Source organism: Nelumbo lutea, chromosome 7 (genome assembly GCF_056320005.1).
Source record: "Nelumbo lutea isolate HS-2025 chromosome 7, American lotus-T2T, whole genome shotgun sequence".
NCBI classification, from domain to species: Eukaryota; Viridiplantae; Streptophyta; class Magnoliopsida; order Proteales; family Nelumbonaceae; genus Nelumbo; species Nelumbo lutea.
Window position 1 is genome coordinate 131879 of NC_142690.1, and position 18797 is coordinate 150675.

The 18797-nt window shown below is 42.1% G+C and overlaps 1 protein-coding gene across 4 annotated transcripts in view; it reads right to left on the minus strand.

The window, feature by feature from the left end:
* Positions 1-18797, minus strand: part of LOC148844450 (RNA-binding (RRM/RBD/RNP motifs) family protein) — an 83256-nt gene that overhangs the window by 58622 nt on the left and 5837 nt on the right. For all 4 annotated transcript variants that reach the window (XM_088953395.1, XM_088953392.1, XM_088953393.1 and 1 more), the window contains exons 3-6: positions 12344-12415; positions 12016-12255; positions 11338-11419; positions 10844-11023 (exon numbers count right to left, since the gene is read on the minus strand). In XM_088953395.1, the coding sequence (XP_088809521.1) occupies positions 10844-11023; positions 11338-11419; positions 12016-12255; positions 12344-12415 (574 nt within the window). The remainder of the gene's footprint in view (positions 1-10843; positions 11024-11337; positions 11420-12015; positions 12256-12343; positions 12416-18797) is intronic.

Here is an 18797-nt window from a genome sequence, read left to right on the forward strand (position 1 = left end):
CTTGCAGTTATGTATAGTTTGATCCCCCTTGACCACTCTAGGTAGTTCAACCCGTCAAGAGGAACAACAGCCATAGGGAAAGATAGATCGATGTTCCCGCTCATTCCATTCAGCATTGTGGAGATTCTGGATGTAGCTGAATCTTCACTGCTCATGATTCACACTGTGTAGGAGTCCACAGAACAATATACGAACAGCACATGCAATGTAACCAGATCTTAATGACCTACAATTCACAACTTCGATACAGCTTCTCAGCCCCAAAAAAAAACACAGTAGGAGCAGCAATACAAGTGGTGATTCACCACACCTAATCGGCTGATATCCACTTTCCAGGGCAGCCGAACAGTCACTCAAGTTCTAGGGTTCATCAACAGCCCCTTAGAGAGCATAGTAGGGCAACATACAATCGGAGGAAGGAGAACAGTCCCTACTCAGATTCTAGAACATTAACAGTCATGCAAGAAGCCATAAACAGGGAAAAAAAAGTTCTGTACCAGCAATAGGCAGTACAGTCATGAACTCGAACTTCCCTTCAGGTCAGAGCCTTCCTTCGAACATCTGGGATGGATTTCTACAGTCCTCTTAGCCGAAGCAACCCAGTTACCAGCAAAAATATATGTAGCCGAACCCTTCTTCTGTGCTAGGAAGTTGAACAATCAGCATACTTGTAGTAGAGCCCTACTCGGCAATGGAGACTAACCGCAGCACTAGAAAAGCTTCCTCTCCCTTGTCTCCAAGCATCAATACTATAGCTCCTTCGCAATAGAGGAGAGAGACCACAGCTAGTTGTTTTCTAGGCCTGGACGAACCTGCTCTGATACCATGTTGAGCAGGAGACCAAGAAGAAGAAGAAAAGAAGAAGGAGAAAAGAAGAAGAAAGAAGAAGGAGAAGAGGAAGAAGAATAAGAGGCAACTGAGTTAAGGCCTCAACCAAACTTAGCTTCAATCGAGTGAAGCTTTCTATTTATACTATTCTGGCCATGCATAACAATATGTCTACAGAATTACGAAAATACCCATGCGGGTACTAAGCCTGTGTACAGTACATATAATACACCTGTTAACAATCTCCATAGGATTTTTACCCTTTTCTTTAGCCAAGTAAAAAAGATGGATCAAACAAACTATACATCTCCAACAACATAGTCCACCAACAACCAAGTAAAGAACCATTCCCAAAAAACAAGCAACAAAAAGACGAGATTAATACATGGTAACACATCTTGATGTAACCTTTGAAGAGAATGTACCAACTAGGTGGGGTCGTCAATGGGTCGGGTCTACCCAAAGAACCAAAACAACAAAACCAATTATAACAGTTCTGGTTCCATATTTTGACCCAATTAATAATTGGGCAGATTCCGGTTTTTGCCTGTCCCGAACTGTTCCAGACCAGGAATGGATTATTTTATTAAATATATAATATCTTCTTAATTTTCTTATCATTTTTATCAAATTTTATGTTTAAAATTGTAAAATTCATAGATAATAAATAAGATAATATTAGTTAAAAATGTTTAATTCATTAACATATAAATAATTTAATATTTTCTATCATTTTTATTAAGGTTATATTATCAAATTTTAAATTTTAAGTTATCGTTTAAATAAACAAATATAGTTTTCAGTATAATCATGTTCAGACCCAAATATTAACCAAAATGGTTATGGGTCTGTGATTTTGTCCCGATTAATAATCGATTCAAGACTGATTCTACATAGACCCAACCCAGTCCTACAACTAGGGGATAAGCAAACATGAGGCCTTCTCTATTGCAGGATGTCCATGGGACAGGCCTACACCAAACCTCATTGACAAGGAAAAGAGGCTGAGAAGCATGAGAAGAACCAAGAGACTTAAAAATAGAAGAACAAGAAAAGGAAACTCTTTGGTGAGGGGTCCAGTCACATATATTAGGATTTTAAGGATCCAACCAAATTGGGCTTTATTGAGCAAATGGGTTTGGAGGTTCCCGAGGGAGAGTGATAGAAAGTATTCATGGGCTGTCAAACAATGGATGGGATGTTTGTTGCCTTCATAGAGCTTCCCTAGCTTCTCCCTGGAAAGCCATCCATGAGTGTCTTCCTGTCTTCCTCAATCACATTCACATCAGGCATGACTTGGTCTTGGGTCAAAAAATTAGGTTTTGGGAGGCCATCTGGGTTGGGGAAACCCCTTTATTGGAGGTCTTCCCTTTTCTTTATGCTATTTCCAACTTTAAAGGCAGGCCAGTGGCCGACTTCCTTTGTTCACCTCCATCTCCTTCTGATCTAAACCGGTACTTGGGTTTCATTAGGAACCTAAGAGAGTCTGAAATTCTCCTTGTTTCTGCTTTGCTCTCCTTGCTGAATTCTGTGGTTCTTGGGGGTGGAGGTGTGGACAGTAGGGTACTAGGGTCTGGACCCTTAAGTTGGTCGGGGCATTCACTAGTAAATCCCTTTTCAATTCCCTTGTTGTTTCCTCTCACTCCCTTCCCCTTCTTTCCTGTGAAGGAAATCCGGTGTCCTCCCATTCCCCCTAGAGTGAGTGCCTTCTGTTGGGAAGTGTTTCACGGTTGCATTAATACTTGTGATAAGCTTCAAAGAAAAAGGCCAAATTGGTGCTTGTCCCCCAATTGGTGCAGCTTGTGCAAGGTTAATGGTGAGACTGCTTTTCATCTTTTAATATCTTGTCCAATTGCTGGCTTTATCTGGGAGTGGTTTGCCTCACTTTTTGTTGCAGGTGGCTCTCTCCTGTAGTCCTATTAGCTTGGAAGGGCCGTTTCCCCTTCTGTTTGCAGGTGCACTACTAAAAGAGGTAGACTGATGTGGAAATGTATAAGGGCAACAGTTGTTTGGACAGTCTGGGAGGAAAGATTTGGGGGAAAAGGAAAGAACTAAGGAAGCATTGATTGAGGCCATAACCCTTCGAGTGGCTCATTGGGTTAAGACCTTGAGCTTGTTCAGATTTTCAGATTGATAATTTCTTCAAAGCTCGGGTGATTATAGTCGCCTCATCTTCTAGAAGACAAGTTGAAACAGTGGCCTGGTCTCCTCCGCCTCATGGATGGTTCAAATTGAACCTTGATGGGAGAAGTGTGGGCAACCCAGGCCCTGCGGGTATTGGAGGAGCTATCAGGGATGAGGAAGGCAGCATCTGTGCCTTACTCAGATCCAGCTGGGCATAGTGAGGCGGCATCTACAGAATTATTAGCTGCTGTATTTGGGCTTGAGAAAGCTAAGGAATTGAGCCTGGAAAGGCTAATTCTTGAAGGTGACTCCAAAACAATCGTGGACTGGTTAAAGAAAGGGGAAGGGGAAGGAGTCTCTTAACACCTAAGAATGGCCTTAAGAGATTCAAAAGGCTCTCCAAGGATATGTTGATTCAAATTAATTGGATTAGAAGATTGGCCAACAGTGGCAGATTTTGGCTAAACAGGGGGCACAAAGGCAGTTTATGTTTTGGGCCTTCATGTAATTTTTGGGGTTTGGACATCCGGTGTCCTCTTTTTTCCTTCATAACTTCTGGTTGTTCCACTTTATTTAGTTATAATGAAATCAATTTCCTGAATTATTGATCAAAAAAAAGAAAGGTTTTGGAAACCAGTGTTGGAAAGATTTACAAAGAAGTTGGCATTGTGCAAAAGATGTAACATCTTGTTGGGTGGAAGGATAACATTAATCAAATCCACGATGGCCAACCCACCCATTTATTTCCTTTCCACTTTTGGAATTCCAGTAAAGGTGGCAAAGAAGATAGGGAAAAAAAAACAGGGACTTATTTTCGGAACTGGGTGAGGAAAGAAAAGACCATCTGGTCAAGTGAGAAATGGTGTGTAGGGCTAAAGAACAAGGTGGGTTGGGGATAGGAAACTTGATCCATAGGAATACTGCTTTGCTTGGGAAATGGTTGTGGTGTTTACCATTAGAAAGGGACAAGTTCTGGCATAAGGTTATTATGAGTATTCATGGTGCTTCGGACGATGGCTGGGATGCTAAGGTGGCTTATTCCTCTTTATGTGCCTTTCTCCTCATATATATTGCCTTTGCAAGGCAAGAGATGAGACTATTCCTCACTTACTAATCTCCTGTGCCTTTGTGAATTGTGTTTGGTTAGAGTTGTGCACTCTCTTTAGGTGCAAGTGGGAGGCTCCTCAAGACATGGTTGATTTATTTTCCACAAACTTTCTGAGGCAAATCATAACAGGAGTAGAATTTTGTGGAGGGCAGCAAGGGTAGCAATTCTATGGATGGGAGGAGAGGAATGGAAGAATTTTCAAGAAAAAAAGCAAGACTATGGGAGAAATAGTGGATAGTGTAAAAATAAAAGTTGCTAACCAAGTGGTACTCTCTTTTTCTCTTTAATAAAATTTTTATTTAGTTATCGAAAAAAAAGTCGCTAACCAAGTGAAAACCTCGGAACCTTCCAGAGAGTTCCATGTCAACAAAATAGTGAGAAATTGGGGAGAAGTGGCTAGCTCTTCTAAGATAAAAGCTAAGGCTGTGATGGAATGGAAACCACCACCAACTCGAGGATCTGAGCTAAACTTTGATGGAAGTTCATTGGGTAACCCAAGCCCATTGAGAATTGGAGGCGTTTTTATAAACACAATGAGAGTAATCCAAGCTTTATTGGCAACAGGGAATTGGCTGGGGTAGGGGGTGTTTTCAGATATATGTAAGGTAGAGTGGTGGTCTTGTACTCAAGACTCTTGGAGCAGGGTGATGCATTGACAGCAGAGTTGGTCAGTCTATTGTAGGGGTAAATGCTTGCGAAACAGTTAGGCTTCTACAACCTAGAGGTGGAAGGGGATTCTAAAAGCAGTCATCTCATGGACCAGAAACAGTTCCCAGATACCTTGGGTCCCAGAATAAATTCAGGGAGACCATAAGCCTAACAAGGGAGCTAAATGTTGCTTTTAAGTGGGTAAGAAGAACAGAAAATGGAATGGCAGATTCTTTGGCCAAACAAGGGGCTGTAAAACAGCAAATGTTTTGGGCAAATCTGTAATCTTTTGTTTCTTTTGGGGAGGATCTTATACCTGAACTCTTGTAACTCCTAATTTCATCAATAAATTTTTTTTCCTGCTGATCAAAAATGAAGGGAATGAGAGATCCATCCCATGGACACCCAAAGATTGCGGAATAAGGGGCGAAATTCAAAAATATTTCTCTCCCTTCAACTGGGAATCACATTCCCTATTTAGAAAATCATATTTTCAAGGATCAATCTTGAACCTTAAACTGAACCAGATCTGAACCAAAAGGAATGGGAGAGAATAATACCTAATACGGAGAAATAATATCTCCCAACGAAGGTGTTCACGCCCAAGGAAGGATCCAAAGACTGCTCCCACTAAAAATGGCGCAGTGCAGGATGGAGCAGAATCAGCAGTGTTCTTTCCCAAGAACTCTGTCCTTCGCAAGAAACAGCAGGATGGAACGTGAGAACAGCTCCCTTTTCAATCCTTTCTCAAAGAATTGATGTCAAAATCCAATCTTGACTTCTCCCACAGCTGGAGATCTAACTGGCAAACAGGGCGGCAAGAGAAGGGAGGCGGCAAGAGAGTATTCGCAGGGTGCAGAATTCTCTCTTCTTGATTTCAGCACTAAAGAGGATCTGATGTGTTTCTTGGTCTCTCTCAAGGCTGCCGCCCCCTCCTTCCTTTTGTTAACTTGAAAAGATCAGCTCCTAATCCCATTAGGAGTTGCTTATCCAAATCATATTTGGATCAGCTTTCTCTTCTAATGATAAGGATAAACCCTTATCTTATCTGCAGATTAGATTAGCTTTATCCTAATCTTATTAGGAGGTTTCTAGATCTGAATCACATTCAGATCTAGACTCTCTGAGTGGATAGGATTAAGACCCTATCCTAACTACTAATCCATCTCAGAATTCACCCCTTTAATTAACTAAATTAATAGCCCAGTTTGAAATGGGCTTTAGGCCCATTAAGCTTATGTGCTCACTTAACATTCCTAACTGCTGCCCAGTTGGGCTTCCTTGTATGGCGTGGGACCCAAGCATTGATCTACACATCAGCCACATGGGTTCGGCCCAGCCTTTGTTACAAGGCCTGGTCGAATACACTGTTAAAGACAGTGCACCCACTGAAACCCATCAAATGGGCTCTATGGGCCCAACACTTACCCTAAGTGGTCCCTGGGCCAAGTCACCTTGTAACACCCAGGGACTGTGGGCAAATGCAAGGTTAGCCCATCAGGCATTATCCTCAATGGTCTTACACTTAACCTCTCAGCCCATAATGATCATACACTGCCCGACAAGAGAGGACATCTCCCTCGGCTGCAAGGAACAGTGTTGCACTCTCCACTTATATAGATCCCGAGAATTAAAACCCTTTTGCAAACATTTTAGAAACAATAATATATATACTTTTATATCTCATATAAAATATATTTTGCAAAACAAATTTCAACGGTTGAAATCGGCTACCGGCAGTCTTGGTTTCCAACAGTGAGAGTGCATCCCCGATCATTACCTTTGTCCGACAAAGGGGCTGATCCTGTCACTATGATCACCCACTCAGATGAATTCTCGGATTGTCCCAACATACCCAGGTTTTGACCCCCGCTAAGGATCTGACTGATTGGTACATCAAAGACAGCCCGATCCGACACCTAGTGCAGTATCATAATCGAGTCTAGGGGTCGGGTGTAACTTTCCAGTTTTGCCCATCAATCTCCAAGGTCCATGGCAATACTGGAAATCTGGTCCAATTCAAAGATTCAATTAATCCCACACTGTATGTGCCTAGGGTCTCACCCCGGTAGCTGAGACAAGCCACCCCAACCGACTTGGTGGCACCACAGTGTCAGCCTTGTCAGGATAGGTCTCCCCAGACCGACCCACTGGCTGTGAACATTCAAAACTAACACGAGTCTCAATAAGTGTCCAGTTTAAGGGTAATACACAGAAACATACCAAGGGAACATGAATCAAATATGTACTTTTAATCATTTACAATAAACTCATAAAGTACATCAATTTTGATTGAAGCTAAGGGCATACAAAACTGTCTAACAAAAAAAAAGCGAGAATAATCCAAGCTTTATATTTAGAACCAATTGGAGTTGGTGGTTCTATAAAAGCAGAAATAACAGAGCAGCTACAAGGTTTGGGGATAGCCAAGAAGTTGGGAAGCCAACACTTGGAGGTAGAGGGGGACTCTAAGGTGGTCAAATCTTGGTTAAGCAGCAAAATTCCAGGAGCTTGGGCTTATAGACATTCTGTAAGGAAAATTTAAGCTTTGGCTAAGAAAGTGGGAGCTACCTTTAATTGGATTAGGAGAACAGCAAATGGGATGATGGATTGCTTGGCAAAGCAAGGGGTTCAAGGGAGCAACTGTCTTGGGCTAAATCCTAATTGTGTTGGTTTGGATTTCTTTCTGAATGACTGGACCTAACAGCCTTTGTACTTAATCTTTCTTATTAAATTAATGAAATTTATGTTGATTATCAAAAATAGAAGCAGAGTGTGCTTGCTAGAAGTAGTGTTATAGTTGAGTACAGGGCAATGGTTCATGCAACCTGTGAGATAAATTGGTTAAAACATATTTTTTAAGAATGTTGTGTAGGAGGGTGTGGATTGGCACTTGAGAGGGTCCCTGCTTGAAGGTCAGCAGAAATGGCACCTAAGGGAAGGTTGCCGGTGGTAATAGGAAAGGGAGATCTCAGATCTGAGATCTGAGAGAGCTAAGACAGGAAGGGGAATCTCTCAAGGTGGCAATTGTTGTAACCTCTCAAGAACTCAAGAGGGAAGGCTTGAGAATTCTGATTGTCTTCTCTTAAAGAGGTCCTGCTATTTATAACTTTCTCTGAGGACCCCTTTTCCTCCCAGAAAGTTCCACTTTTTTTACCTCCTCTAATTCAACCATTGATTGGAATTTGGGTTTTAGAAGGGCCCTTAGAGACCCGGAATTGAACCTCATTGCTGACCTGCTAAAAATCCTTGAGGGGGTGGCTATCGACCCCCTTAGGAGGGATAGTAGGATTTGGGATCCTTCTCCTTCGGGTGTCTTCTCTTGCTCCTCTTTCTTCAAAAAACTGGCTCATTCCCCACCTGTCTCTGGAATCCCTTTTCCAGTTTTGGAAGTCTGGGGTAGACCAATTCCTCCCAGAATTAATGCATTTTGTTGGGAAGTTTTCCTTGAAAAGTGTAACACTTGCGATTTACTTCAAAGAAAAAGGCCTAATTGGTGTTTATCCCCCACCCTAGTGCATCCTTTGTAAGAGGAATGGTGATACTTGTTAAAACTAATTGGTTTCTTGCCCATTTGTTTCAGAAATCTGGTGTTGGTTTTTCTATCTTTTTGGTGACAGGTGGACCCCCCCCCTAATGTACAAAGCCTATTCCATTCTACTACCGTTAGGGGGCTAAAAAAGAGAGGGAAATTTCTGTAGAGGTGTGTAAGAGCAGCTGTATGTTGGACAGTCTGGGAGGAAAGGAATCAACAGACCTTTCATGGGAAAGAAAGAAATAAGGGTGTAATCATTGAACTAATTTCTATAAGGGGGATTCACTGGGTCAAGACTTGGCAAATTTTTGAAAACTATTCAGAAGGAGATATCATCAGGAAGTGGAAAGAAGTGGCTTGGTCAGCTCCAAGAAAGAAAGTATCTTACCCAGTTTGGTCCCCTCCAGCTTCAGGGTTCACTAAACTAAACTTTGATGGTAGTAGTGAAGGAAATCCAGGTCTGTCGGGTATAGGGGGAGCTTTCAGGGATGATGAAAGTCGAATTATCACATTGTATTCTGGTTCTATTGGATGGGGGGACTCTCTTAGAGCTGAAATATTGGCTGTTTTGGAAGGGTTAAAAAGAGCTCAAGAGTTAAATATCAGAAAATTGATAGTGGAAGGTGATTCTGAGTTGGCTATAAATTGGTTAATGAAGGATACTTCTAGCCTGTGGAAGTTTCTGAATGAAAAAAAAAAAAAAAAAGAAAGACATCTCATACAAAATATGGAAGTCAAGTTTCAATGGACTAAGAGGTGCGCCAATTCCTTGGCAGATTCATTGGCCAAACAAGGGGTGGGAAGAGTTAATTTCTTCTGGGCAACATTGTAATCTGAACTGCTTTCTTGGGAGGGTTATGAGTTTTTACCCCTCCTTTTGTATCTTTTTTATTAATATCTTTTAATAAAAGTCTTTGTTATCTATCAAAAAAAAAAAAAACAGAAAATCTTTCATTAATCAAGAAAAGAATTACAATGAAGCACCATGAATAGAGGTAAACTCTCTTAACTTTCTCTGAGGAGACAGAAAAAACAAACAAATTGCATCACAGCCCCAAAAAGATGATCCCTTCGCACCCCTTGCTTTGCCAAGGCATCAGCAAAAGAATTAGCAGATCTTTTAAGGGATGAAGCTTAACTTCTATCCTTGAGTTACCTATTGAACTTTCTTCTTTCATTGATGCAAGTCCACCAGCCCAACTCCTCCTTTTGCAGCCAACCAATTACCAGCTTAGAATCCCCTTTAATGATCAGTTTTCTGATGTTTAGTTCTTTTGCTTTTCAAACTCCCTCCATCACAGCCATGATATCAGCCCTCAAGCAGTCCCCTGAACCAATGGGGCCAGAGTAGAGAGCAATAACTCTTCCCTCCACATTCCAAAAGACACCCCCAATGCCTGATGGGCCCGGGTTTTCCTCACTACTTCCATCAAATTTCAGCTTGATAAACCCGGAAGTAGGAGAGAACCAAAATGCTTGATAAAAATGAGCTAGCCACCTCTTTCCATTTCCTAAGCAGATCATCAACAGGAATACCTTCAAAACTGCTCAAAGATTTCACCCAATGGACTACTCTCCCCTTTCCAGTTCTATGTCCAGTCCGGTTCTCTGAACGTTGGGTTCAAAACTAGATTAGTGGTAAATATGAACCCAGAAAAAAAAAATTCAAAAAAATTTAAATGTCACCGGAAAGATATGGAACCCTATGCCAAAAAATCACTGGAAAACATAACAAATCAAATGAACCAACCAAAAAATCCAAACATGAACTTTTCTGTAATTTTTCACAAAATAAAAAATAAAAAAAATGGTTATTGTACTTTGATCTACATGAACCTTTCATGAAAAATCAACTAAATTTGTATCCTTCCAGAATCTAGAGTTCGCTTGCCTCAACTAACAGTACTGCTGTACCATACAGACGCTGATGTCAGTAGTCTCTATACTCTAGTAGTCTTAGAGGGTGTTTGGCATGTCTTTCCATGCAGTCCTCTGGGCATCAGCAAACTCAGAAGACTGATTTTCGATCTTTTCCAATGGGTAACAAAAAGCCGGGAAGAATGAAAGACATGAGCCCAAAATCACCAAATTTTGAGAAGCTTCAAATGAAGTTCTTAGGTCCTTTCATGCAGCAAATAGCCTTTTAATGTGTTTTTAAAAGCTTGGTAGACCGATATACTTACCAAATGATCTTGATTTTTAAAGACAACACCCCAAAAACTCACTACGTCTTTTGGCTAACCAAACTGTCAAAAGATATACTCAGAAAGACTTGCCAAACAGTGCCTTAGTAAAGCAAGAGGAAAAAATGATCTTTGTTGCTCTAATACCAAGTGAAAGTAGAAGAGAAAGAGAAGAAGATTTCGGAAGAGAATGGAATGGGTTTAGATTGCCCTACACCGATTCTTATTTTATTAATATGGGAGTTATATAACTTCATGTAAAAGGACAGAAATGCCCTTAGGAAAAAAATATTACAATGTATACTAAGTACTGCTACAAGTTCTATCCATGACATTAACTTTTTGAGTGCAATACGAACAAGCATAAACTTTTTCATTAGAGGAGCAATAAAATAAGCAAAGCAAAATAAGAAATGCCTCATCTGAAGACTCCAATTCAGACTCATCACTGGATAGATCTGCCAAGTGTGGTTTTGCAGCTACAGGAGGTGGCAGCGGCGGAGGTGGTGGAGCAGGTGCTGAAGGTGGTAGGGGTGGAGTTGGCAATGCCACACGGAATGGAGCTGGAATATTCATTTTGTTCATCAAGTGCAATACCTGCAAGTAAAGGTTACACTCTAGAAAAAAAAAACGCTCTCAATTCTATAGACAGATTAAAAATGTCTAAATCAAAAACACATCTTGGCAAGGTGCCAACCAGCTGGTTGGTAAGGTCTCCTACCGGTCGTAGTGGAGACCTGGGATCAAATCCTGCCTGCACCTGGGTTAGGGGGATTATGGGTTGGGGGATGGGCTACCTCCCGTTGTGCAGCCCTTCAGAAGATATCCAAAAAAACCCACATCTTAGATGCGGCAACAAGAAAAGAAACATGTTAAATACAGAAAGCTGTACATGGGGTTAGAGGAGCAACCTGTGTATAAAAACGAGGAACAGCAATAAGAGCATTCACAATGTTAGTCAGTATATTTCCATCTGGAGGTGGGTATGCATACCTAAGGTAAAAAGCAGAGGTCATTTAACTGGATATAAAACAGAGACAAGTTACTCAAGCTGCAAAGTGGGCATGGTAAACTAGAAGGAAATGAGACCATAGCTATCAAAAACTCCATGGTATGCATGCCCCATATAGATGGGACAAGGCTTAGATGATGATGATCCTGGAATGCAATGTATCCAAGTGATCAATTCAAAACATGTTATTCCTCAACACTCAATTTGATCATGCAACAAGCAAGATTCAAAGTATTGATACGATATGTCTGATACAGGGTGTATCGTATCAGTTTTTGAACCCACTGATACTCCAAATACAAAGGTCATGAATGCTTCATCACTTCTAAAGCATAGCAACAGTCATATTATACACATTTTCAAACAAGGTTTTTTTATTTCTTCATGCCTTTGACCTTGGCAACAAGACATGAAGAAACATCCCATGCAAACCTAATAAAAGCCAATGCAATATATGGAAAAACTCTTTAGATGACAACACGGCTGGTTGATAATCAAAAAATGGTGATGCATATGAACATGATAGTGCAACAAGGAACCAAGAATTCTGAGGAAGGAGAATAAAAAGACAACATACTCAATATGAGGGGGAAACGGGTAGTCTACACCAAGTCTTGGAGCAATGGGTTCGCCTGCAGATAGAGAACTTGGATCTGATCCTTTGGTAAAATTTCCAGGTAAGGGAACATCCTTCTTCAGGAATGTGGGTGGAGTACTGAACTCTTTTCCCAATTGTACATCATTTTGTTGACCTTTGTTATTTAATGTTGGCTTATTTGCTTTTTCCACTGATAATACTTTCCCAAGAAACCTCAACCTGAAACGACTCAATGAAATGAACTATCAGAAAATATTCCTTTCAGCTAACTTTCACCAAAGACAGAAACAGGATGATGTAGGAATACCTGTTTAGCTGTGACTGTGCTTGAGAAGCTAAAGCTTCATCCTTGAAATCAACAAATGCACAGTTCCTCAATCTGTTGGTGAAAGGGAAGATTAATAAAAGTGCAGCCATATGAACAAGTACTAAACTATTGGAACTGAACTAATAATATAGATTCCAAATATGGGCTCTACACCCACTTATTTGAACCCATGACTACAAAGGTAACGAGAGATTGGTTATGTGAAATGACATAGGCATGGTTGTGATAAAGTTACAAAACAAGCATGGATTACTGGAGATGTAATCACAAGCATTCATCAACTTAACAAAGCCTGGTCTGGTTATTTTAACTATTTGGGATCACTTTCAGGAGTCATGTTCATAAGGTTTCAGCAAAATTTTGCTGAAAAGTGGAAGTGTTACACAGTCACAACCACAAGTATAGGCAATCTGAACCCAATTAAACCAATCTTTTGACACATGGCAAATACAATAGTCAGTATCACAAGCACTTGTTATGTTTCTTTCTTTTTAATGGTTTAAAATTCCCCTTATTTCCCTAATATTTCCACGACATATTACCATTTCCATGAGTAGCAACACGAAATTTTACCATAATCGACATATTCCCCAACCAACACTACCAGCACTATGTGGAGTACAAGAGATAATTGCCATGGCATACATATTCCCCAAAGAAAAGAGGAAGGGTAATGTGGAGAGCAATGAGGGCAGCAGTTATTTGGGCAGTGTGGGAAAAGAGAAATAACAGAATCTTTCAAGGGAAAGAAAAATCAGCACATGAAGTCATAGAAGGGATCACCATCAAGGTCATACATTGGCTGAAATCGCTGGGCCTGTTCAAGGGCTTCTCTGTAAATGACTTAATTAGAGGGTGGAGTACAGTAGCATCTTCTTCCTGCCCCTCTTTGGCTATCCAAGAGGACTGGTCGCCCCCCATTATCAATGGCTATTAAGTTAAACTTTGATGACAGTTCTGTAGGTAATCCAGGCCCCACTAGAATTGGGGGTGTCTTTAAAGATGGGGAGGAAATGTCCTGGCCCCTTATTCTGGCCCGATAGGATTGGGGGACTCTCTTAGAGCAGAAGTTCTGGCACTCCTACAGGGGGTCAAGCCAGCTAAACAGCTGGGTTTTCAGCAGTTGGAAGTGGAGGGAGATTCGAAACCGGTAATAGGTTGGATGCAAACAAACAGCTTAAGTGCATGGTCCCTTAGACAACCAGTAAGGGAGATTATGCAACTAACAAGGGAGCTTGAAGTCAGATTTAAATGGACTAGGAGATCAGCCAATGCAATGGCTGATACTTTAGCAAAGCAACGAGTTAGTAATGCAGAACCTTTTTTAGGCCTGTTTGTAATTTGATGAGGGGTCACCTTGTTTTTGAAGGTGACAGTTTGTTCTAAGTTTCTTAAAGAATTAATGAAAGTTAATGTTTCCAATAAAAAAATGGCATACATATTCCCCAATGAACAATACCAGCACTATATGAAGTACAAGAGATAGCATTATAACATAAGTTGGTGATAATATTGTAGATATGTAGAGTAACATTGTTATCGCCCGCGAATAGGGACACTAGATTTGCAGCTTCTAATGGAGGTGTTATATGATCAATAAAAATAATGGAAGGTGTTACACTGAAGGAAGAGAAATGAAGAGAGGAGAAAAGGTACAAGTACAACCACCCTAATCCTAGCCTATTGGTGCCTAACAAGCAAAATGAAGGAATGATATTCATAAAAAAATAAAGGGAACGATGGTTCCTACAGACTACAGTTGGAGAAAAATCTCTTTTCAAGGAGAGTGAAGAGTTGTAGTTCAAAATTGATTCCTTCATATTCACTGTGTCATCCACACGATGCTCAATAAGAACTTAGAATAAGAACTTAGTGCCCCTTAAGGTAGGGCCTTCTGAAGAAAGAAGAAATGAGAAGGGATGGGTTTGTGGCTGCAGGACGGTGGAGGAGAATACTGAAGTTCGAAGCCAAGGAGTTTCTGCTTGAAGAGCTGAAAAACAAAGGTGGGGCAAGCTTGAAGATTAGGGAAGGGAAGAAGGCCACAGTGCTGCTGCAAGGTATGGAAGTAATTTAACTGGTTCAAGGAGTATGTGAATGAAGCATGCCTCAAAGGTAAACAAAGAAACAGGAAGGAATTGAGAACTCAAGAAGGGAAGAGGTATGTTGTAGAATGCAGAAGAAATTGTAAAGGGGGTTACTTAGCTCTCTCTGAATTCTATGGGAAAGGAAGGAGGCAACTAGTCTGCTTTCCTGAAGGTAGACAGGGTCTTGGATGGAAGAAAATCAATGGAATACTGGAAGGGTTTCATCACTGCATGTGATTGGATATACTGAAGCAGAATGGTAAGACCATCAAACTCTCAAATGAAGATGAAGACCAGGTCCAAGAGCTACTACCCTTTGGACAGAATAGGCTGGTTGGCTATTCCAGGAGAGAAGAGTGGGAAGATAAATATGTGGTTCAAGTTAAAAATCCGGTTAGCAACTGGAGGAGAGTTGCAGATCTGCTCGTATTACAGCTGAAGTTAAAAGGGAAGTTTATTCTAACACCTTTTGAGAACAGTAAAGCCATGCTTGATCTGACTGAAGATAAGTTAGAGCTCTCAGCTATCAGTTTTCAATCTGATTATAGTGTGATTACAATATCTAAGTGGAACTTTTCATCTAACTCTAAAGAGTTCTTCACTGAGGATGGGGTGGTAATACGAGTTCTTGGTCTGCCCTTTCATTTGTGGAAACAGGAAGTGGCCGCATCCATTGCACTGTTATGTGGTGGTAAGCTTGCCAGAGCTTTTTGGGGGGACCTCCGATCAGCAGCTCTCCTATTGAACGGAGTGAAACCAGAAGATATTCCCAGAAAAGTGGAGATAAACGTGGAAGGTTGTTTCTACTCGGTTTGGCTGGCCTCCTCCATAGAAGCTACACTATGGAGGGAAGCTCACAAGGAAGGGGATGAGAAGGTAGATGAGGCCCTACGTGGAACAAGGAGAGTGGTAATCTCAAAGGTTGATCAGTCTTTCACCGATTTGGGTAAGTAAAAACTGGAGACTTTAAAAGAGAAGGGGCAGATGGGTGGTCAAAGACATGGAGTGCAAGCTATCAGTAGGGAGTGCAGCATTTCTTATGCGCAGATAGTTAAAGGCGGTAAGAGGGAGATTTTAAATTCAAGTTATGAAGGAAGATTAAAGGTTTCAGACCAGTTCGAACCAAAGAAAGGGTGAACTTGAGCCGGGTGTCCCAGGCACTGAGTGTGAAGTGGTAAAGCCTCACGTGCCAGTTAGCACACGTGGGCCTCAAAAAAGTGTTGGGCCTGTTAAAAAAACCAAGAGTGGGCCGTGTCCTCTTAAGTCGGCCCAGATCAAGCCTCACTTAAAGAGGGCACATGACTCACTCAAGTCACACGCGCTTGGGAAGGGGGAGCCTCCAATAGATGGTAAAAACCATCTATTTTCTTCTCCTTTTAGCCCCTCCTCACATTTCCGCGCACCAGCTGCAGGTTCGGCCACTTCGTCACTACAGTGGCTTCCGACCGAGAAGGAAAACCATTTACCCTTGGATAGGCGGAATACCAGAAGCAGAAAACGGTGGGATTTAGACCTTGTTGAAGACAGTGCTTACTTGGGTGACGAAGATAGTTCAGCGAAGGTCTCCAGCTCGTTACAGTGGAGACCCTCGAAGAAGTTGCCGCTTAAGGAACAGGGTCGCCGTAATCCCAGGAGTGTGAAGAGCAATGAGGTCTTTGACTCTGATTCGGAAAGATTGACAGAGGATGAAGATTTTGCTGTTTCCGGTTCAGATTTTGAAGAAACTGTTAGCTTGGGAAGTATCAATCTCCAAAAGCCAAGAGATATATTGGAAGAGGGTAGTCTAAACACCAAACTGTTATTCCTCGAGGAGGAGACGGATCTGCAAGATTCTTGTACTATCAAAACACAAAGAAGAGTGAGCCTTAGCAGCGGAGAATAGATCTCTCCCAATCTGGGTATGCTATACAAAAGACAGGTGGAGTTGGGAACACCGAAAGAGGTAAGGCAAAGTGCATCCCAACCAATAGACGAGTCCATCCCATATGTGCAGCCTAGTCAGGACATCAGGCCAGAGAGACAGGAATCATCCTTGGAGCCTTACAAAAGGAATTACACAGAGGGAAAGAGAAGTGAAGCCTTCTTGACTGTAGAGGGTGAGGAAGTATTGGTTATACCTAGTCCGCTTCCACAGTTGAGTCCAGAAAAGGGGAAGGGCCTAGTCTGACTTCAAGAATTGATACCCAGCAGTCAGTCCACATGCAACCACCTTTGCTAATTCCAAGTAAGCCTGTCCATTTGGGTTTAGATACTAATTTGGGTTCTCTGCCTATAACAGGTGTCCTGGAATCCCGACCAGACCAACTAATCGGTAGTAAGGAAGTGGCCATTGACAATAATGGAGTCCAATCAGAGAAGAGAGTTGGCTTGATAGAAAGGAAACAAGAGGAGCTGGAATGAATTTGGGAGCAAATTTGTGCCCTGCTAGAGGAATATAAACAAAAGGAGGAAATGTCAGAGGTGGCTCCAAAAAGCCATGAATCAGAGGCAAGAACCAATAGATTGAGGCAGGAATTAGGAGAGTCAGTGGGAAACAAGGGTAGGAAAAACAAGAAACAGTCTGAAGTAGAGTGACTAATTATGGACATCGAGGGGGATATCGAGTTCAGTGGTAGAGGGGAAAGAAAGAAGGGTTCTAAATGAAGGACACTTTAATGGAGGGCTAAATTGTTGAGAGGTAATGAAGATATTAAGCTGGAATGTAAGGGGTTTGGATAGTGCCAGAGAAAGGAGATCGATTAAGGAGTTACTGGTGAGTTTCCGCTCACCTAGGAAGCCTCTTCGAAGGGGCTTGACCTCCTGAAACAGAAGATGGAGATAAAAAAGGAGAAGGGAAGGAAGGAATAAACTGGACTCAGGGAGAAGAAAATTAAAGGAGAATCATTCATTGCTTTCATTATATGATGATGGCCTTATATAGCTGGCCTACAGGTGTAATATCAGGGGGAATATCCTCTGATTTCTAGGTAACTAACTCTGGCAGATAACATGGATGAAATATCCTCTGGCGGCAGAGTAACCAACTCTGAGTGTAACTAATTCTGGGGCTCTGTCGCCTGTCCTCTCTGTCTCTTTGTGAATGGTTGATGGGTTGTGGCCTGCTCCACTTCCCTAGTGGGTTCTGGAAGGGTCTCAACAGCTCCTCCCCCCTTAGCACTGACCTTGCCCTCAAGGTCTAGGTTGGGAAACCTCTCATTCAGCCTTAGATAAGGTTTCCAAGTAGCATCTTCTGGAGGCAGTCCAGCCCATTCAACCTTGGCTTCTGTCACAACCTGCCCTCCTCGCCGAACCCATCGGAAATCCACAATTTTGATAGGCTCTGTATAAATGTCCCCTTCCTCTGTAAATTGGGGTAAGTTGGATGAGATAGGGGTATGATTCCCCACAGCTTTCCTGAGAAGTGAGATGTGAAACACTGGGTGAAGCTTCGAGGTAGCAGGGAAGTCCAATATGTAAGCAACAAGGCCCACTCTCTCCAGCACCTTATAGGGCCTATAATATCTGGGAGCTAGCTTCTGCCCAGCCCGTCTCACCACTGAGACCTGGCGGTAAGGTTGGAGCTTAAGGTAGACAAAATCACCTACCTGAAACTCTAGTGGGCGGTGGTGAGAGTCATAGTAGACCTTCATCCGTTGTTGGGCTTTAGTCAAATTGGCCTTGAGCAGTCTAAGGATCTCGTCTCTTGCCAGTAGGCGAGTCTCTACTTCTGCCACCTTAGCCGACCCAAATTCATAAGGTAATACGAGAGGAGGTTCTCTGCCATATAGAGCCTTGAAGGGTGTCATTCCTACCGCTGACTGATAAGTCATGTTGTACCAATATTCTGCCCACGGAAGCCAGTGGGCCCACTGTTTGGGCTTCTCCCCTATGAAGCATCTCAGGTAGGCTTCTAAGCACCGATTAAGAACTTCAGTCTGTCCATCCGTCTGGGGATGGTAACTTGTGGATGGGTGCAGTTGGGTTCCTTGCAATCGGAAGTATTCCTTCCATAATGAACTCAGGAAGGCAGGGTCACGGTCTGAGACAATGGATCTTGGTGTCCCATGCAATTTTGCGACGTCCCGTATGAAGATGTTAGCCACCGTTGCTGCGGCGTAAGGGTGAGGCAGGGCAGAGAAATGGCTATACTTGGTGAGACGGTCAACTACTACCATGATAACCTCCTTCCCTAAAGAACGGGGAAGTCCGATGATGAAATCCATGGAGAGGTCTTCCCATACTTGCTCTGAAATCTTGAGGGGTTGTAGAAGGCCCGTGGGAGACTGTGAGGAGTATTTCTGTTGTTGACAGGTTTGGCATTCGGATACATAGTGTAACACGTCCTTGCACATTCCTACCCAATGGTAGTG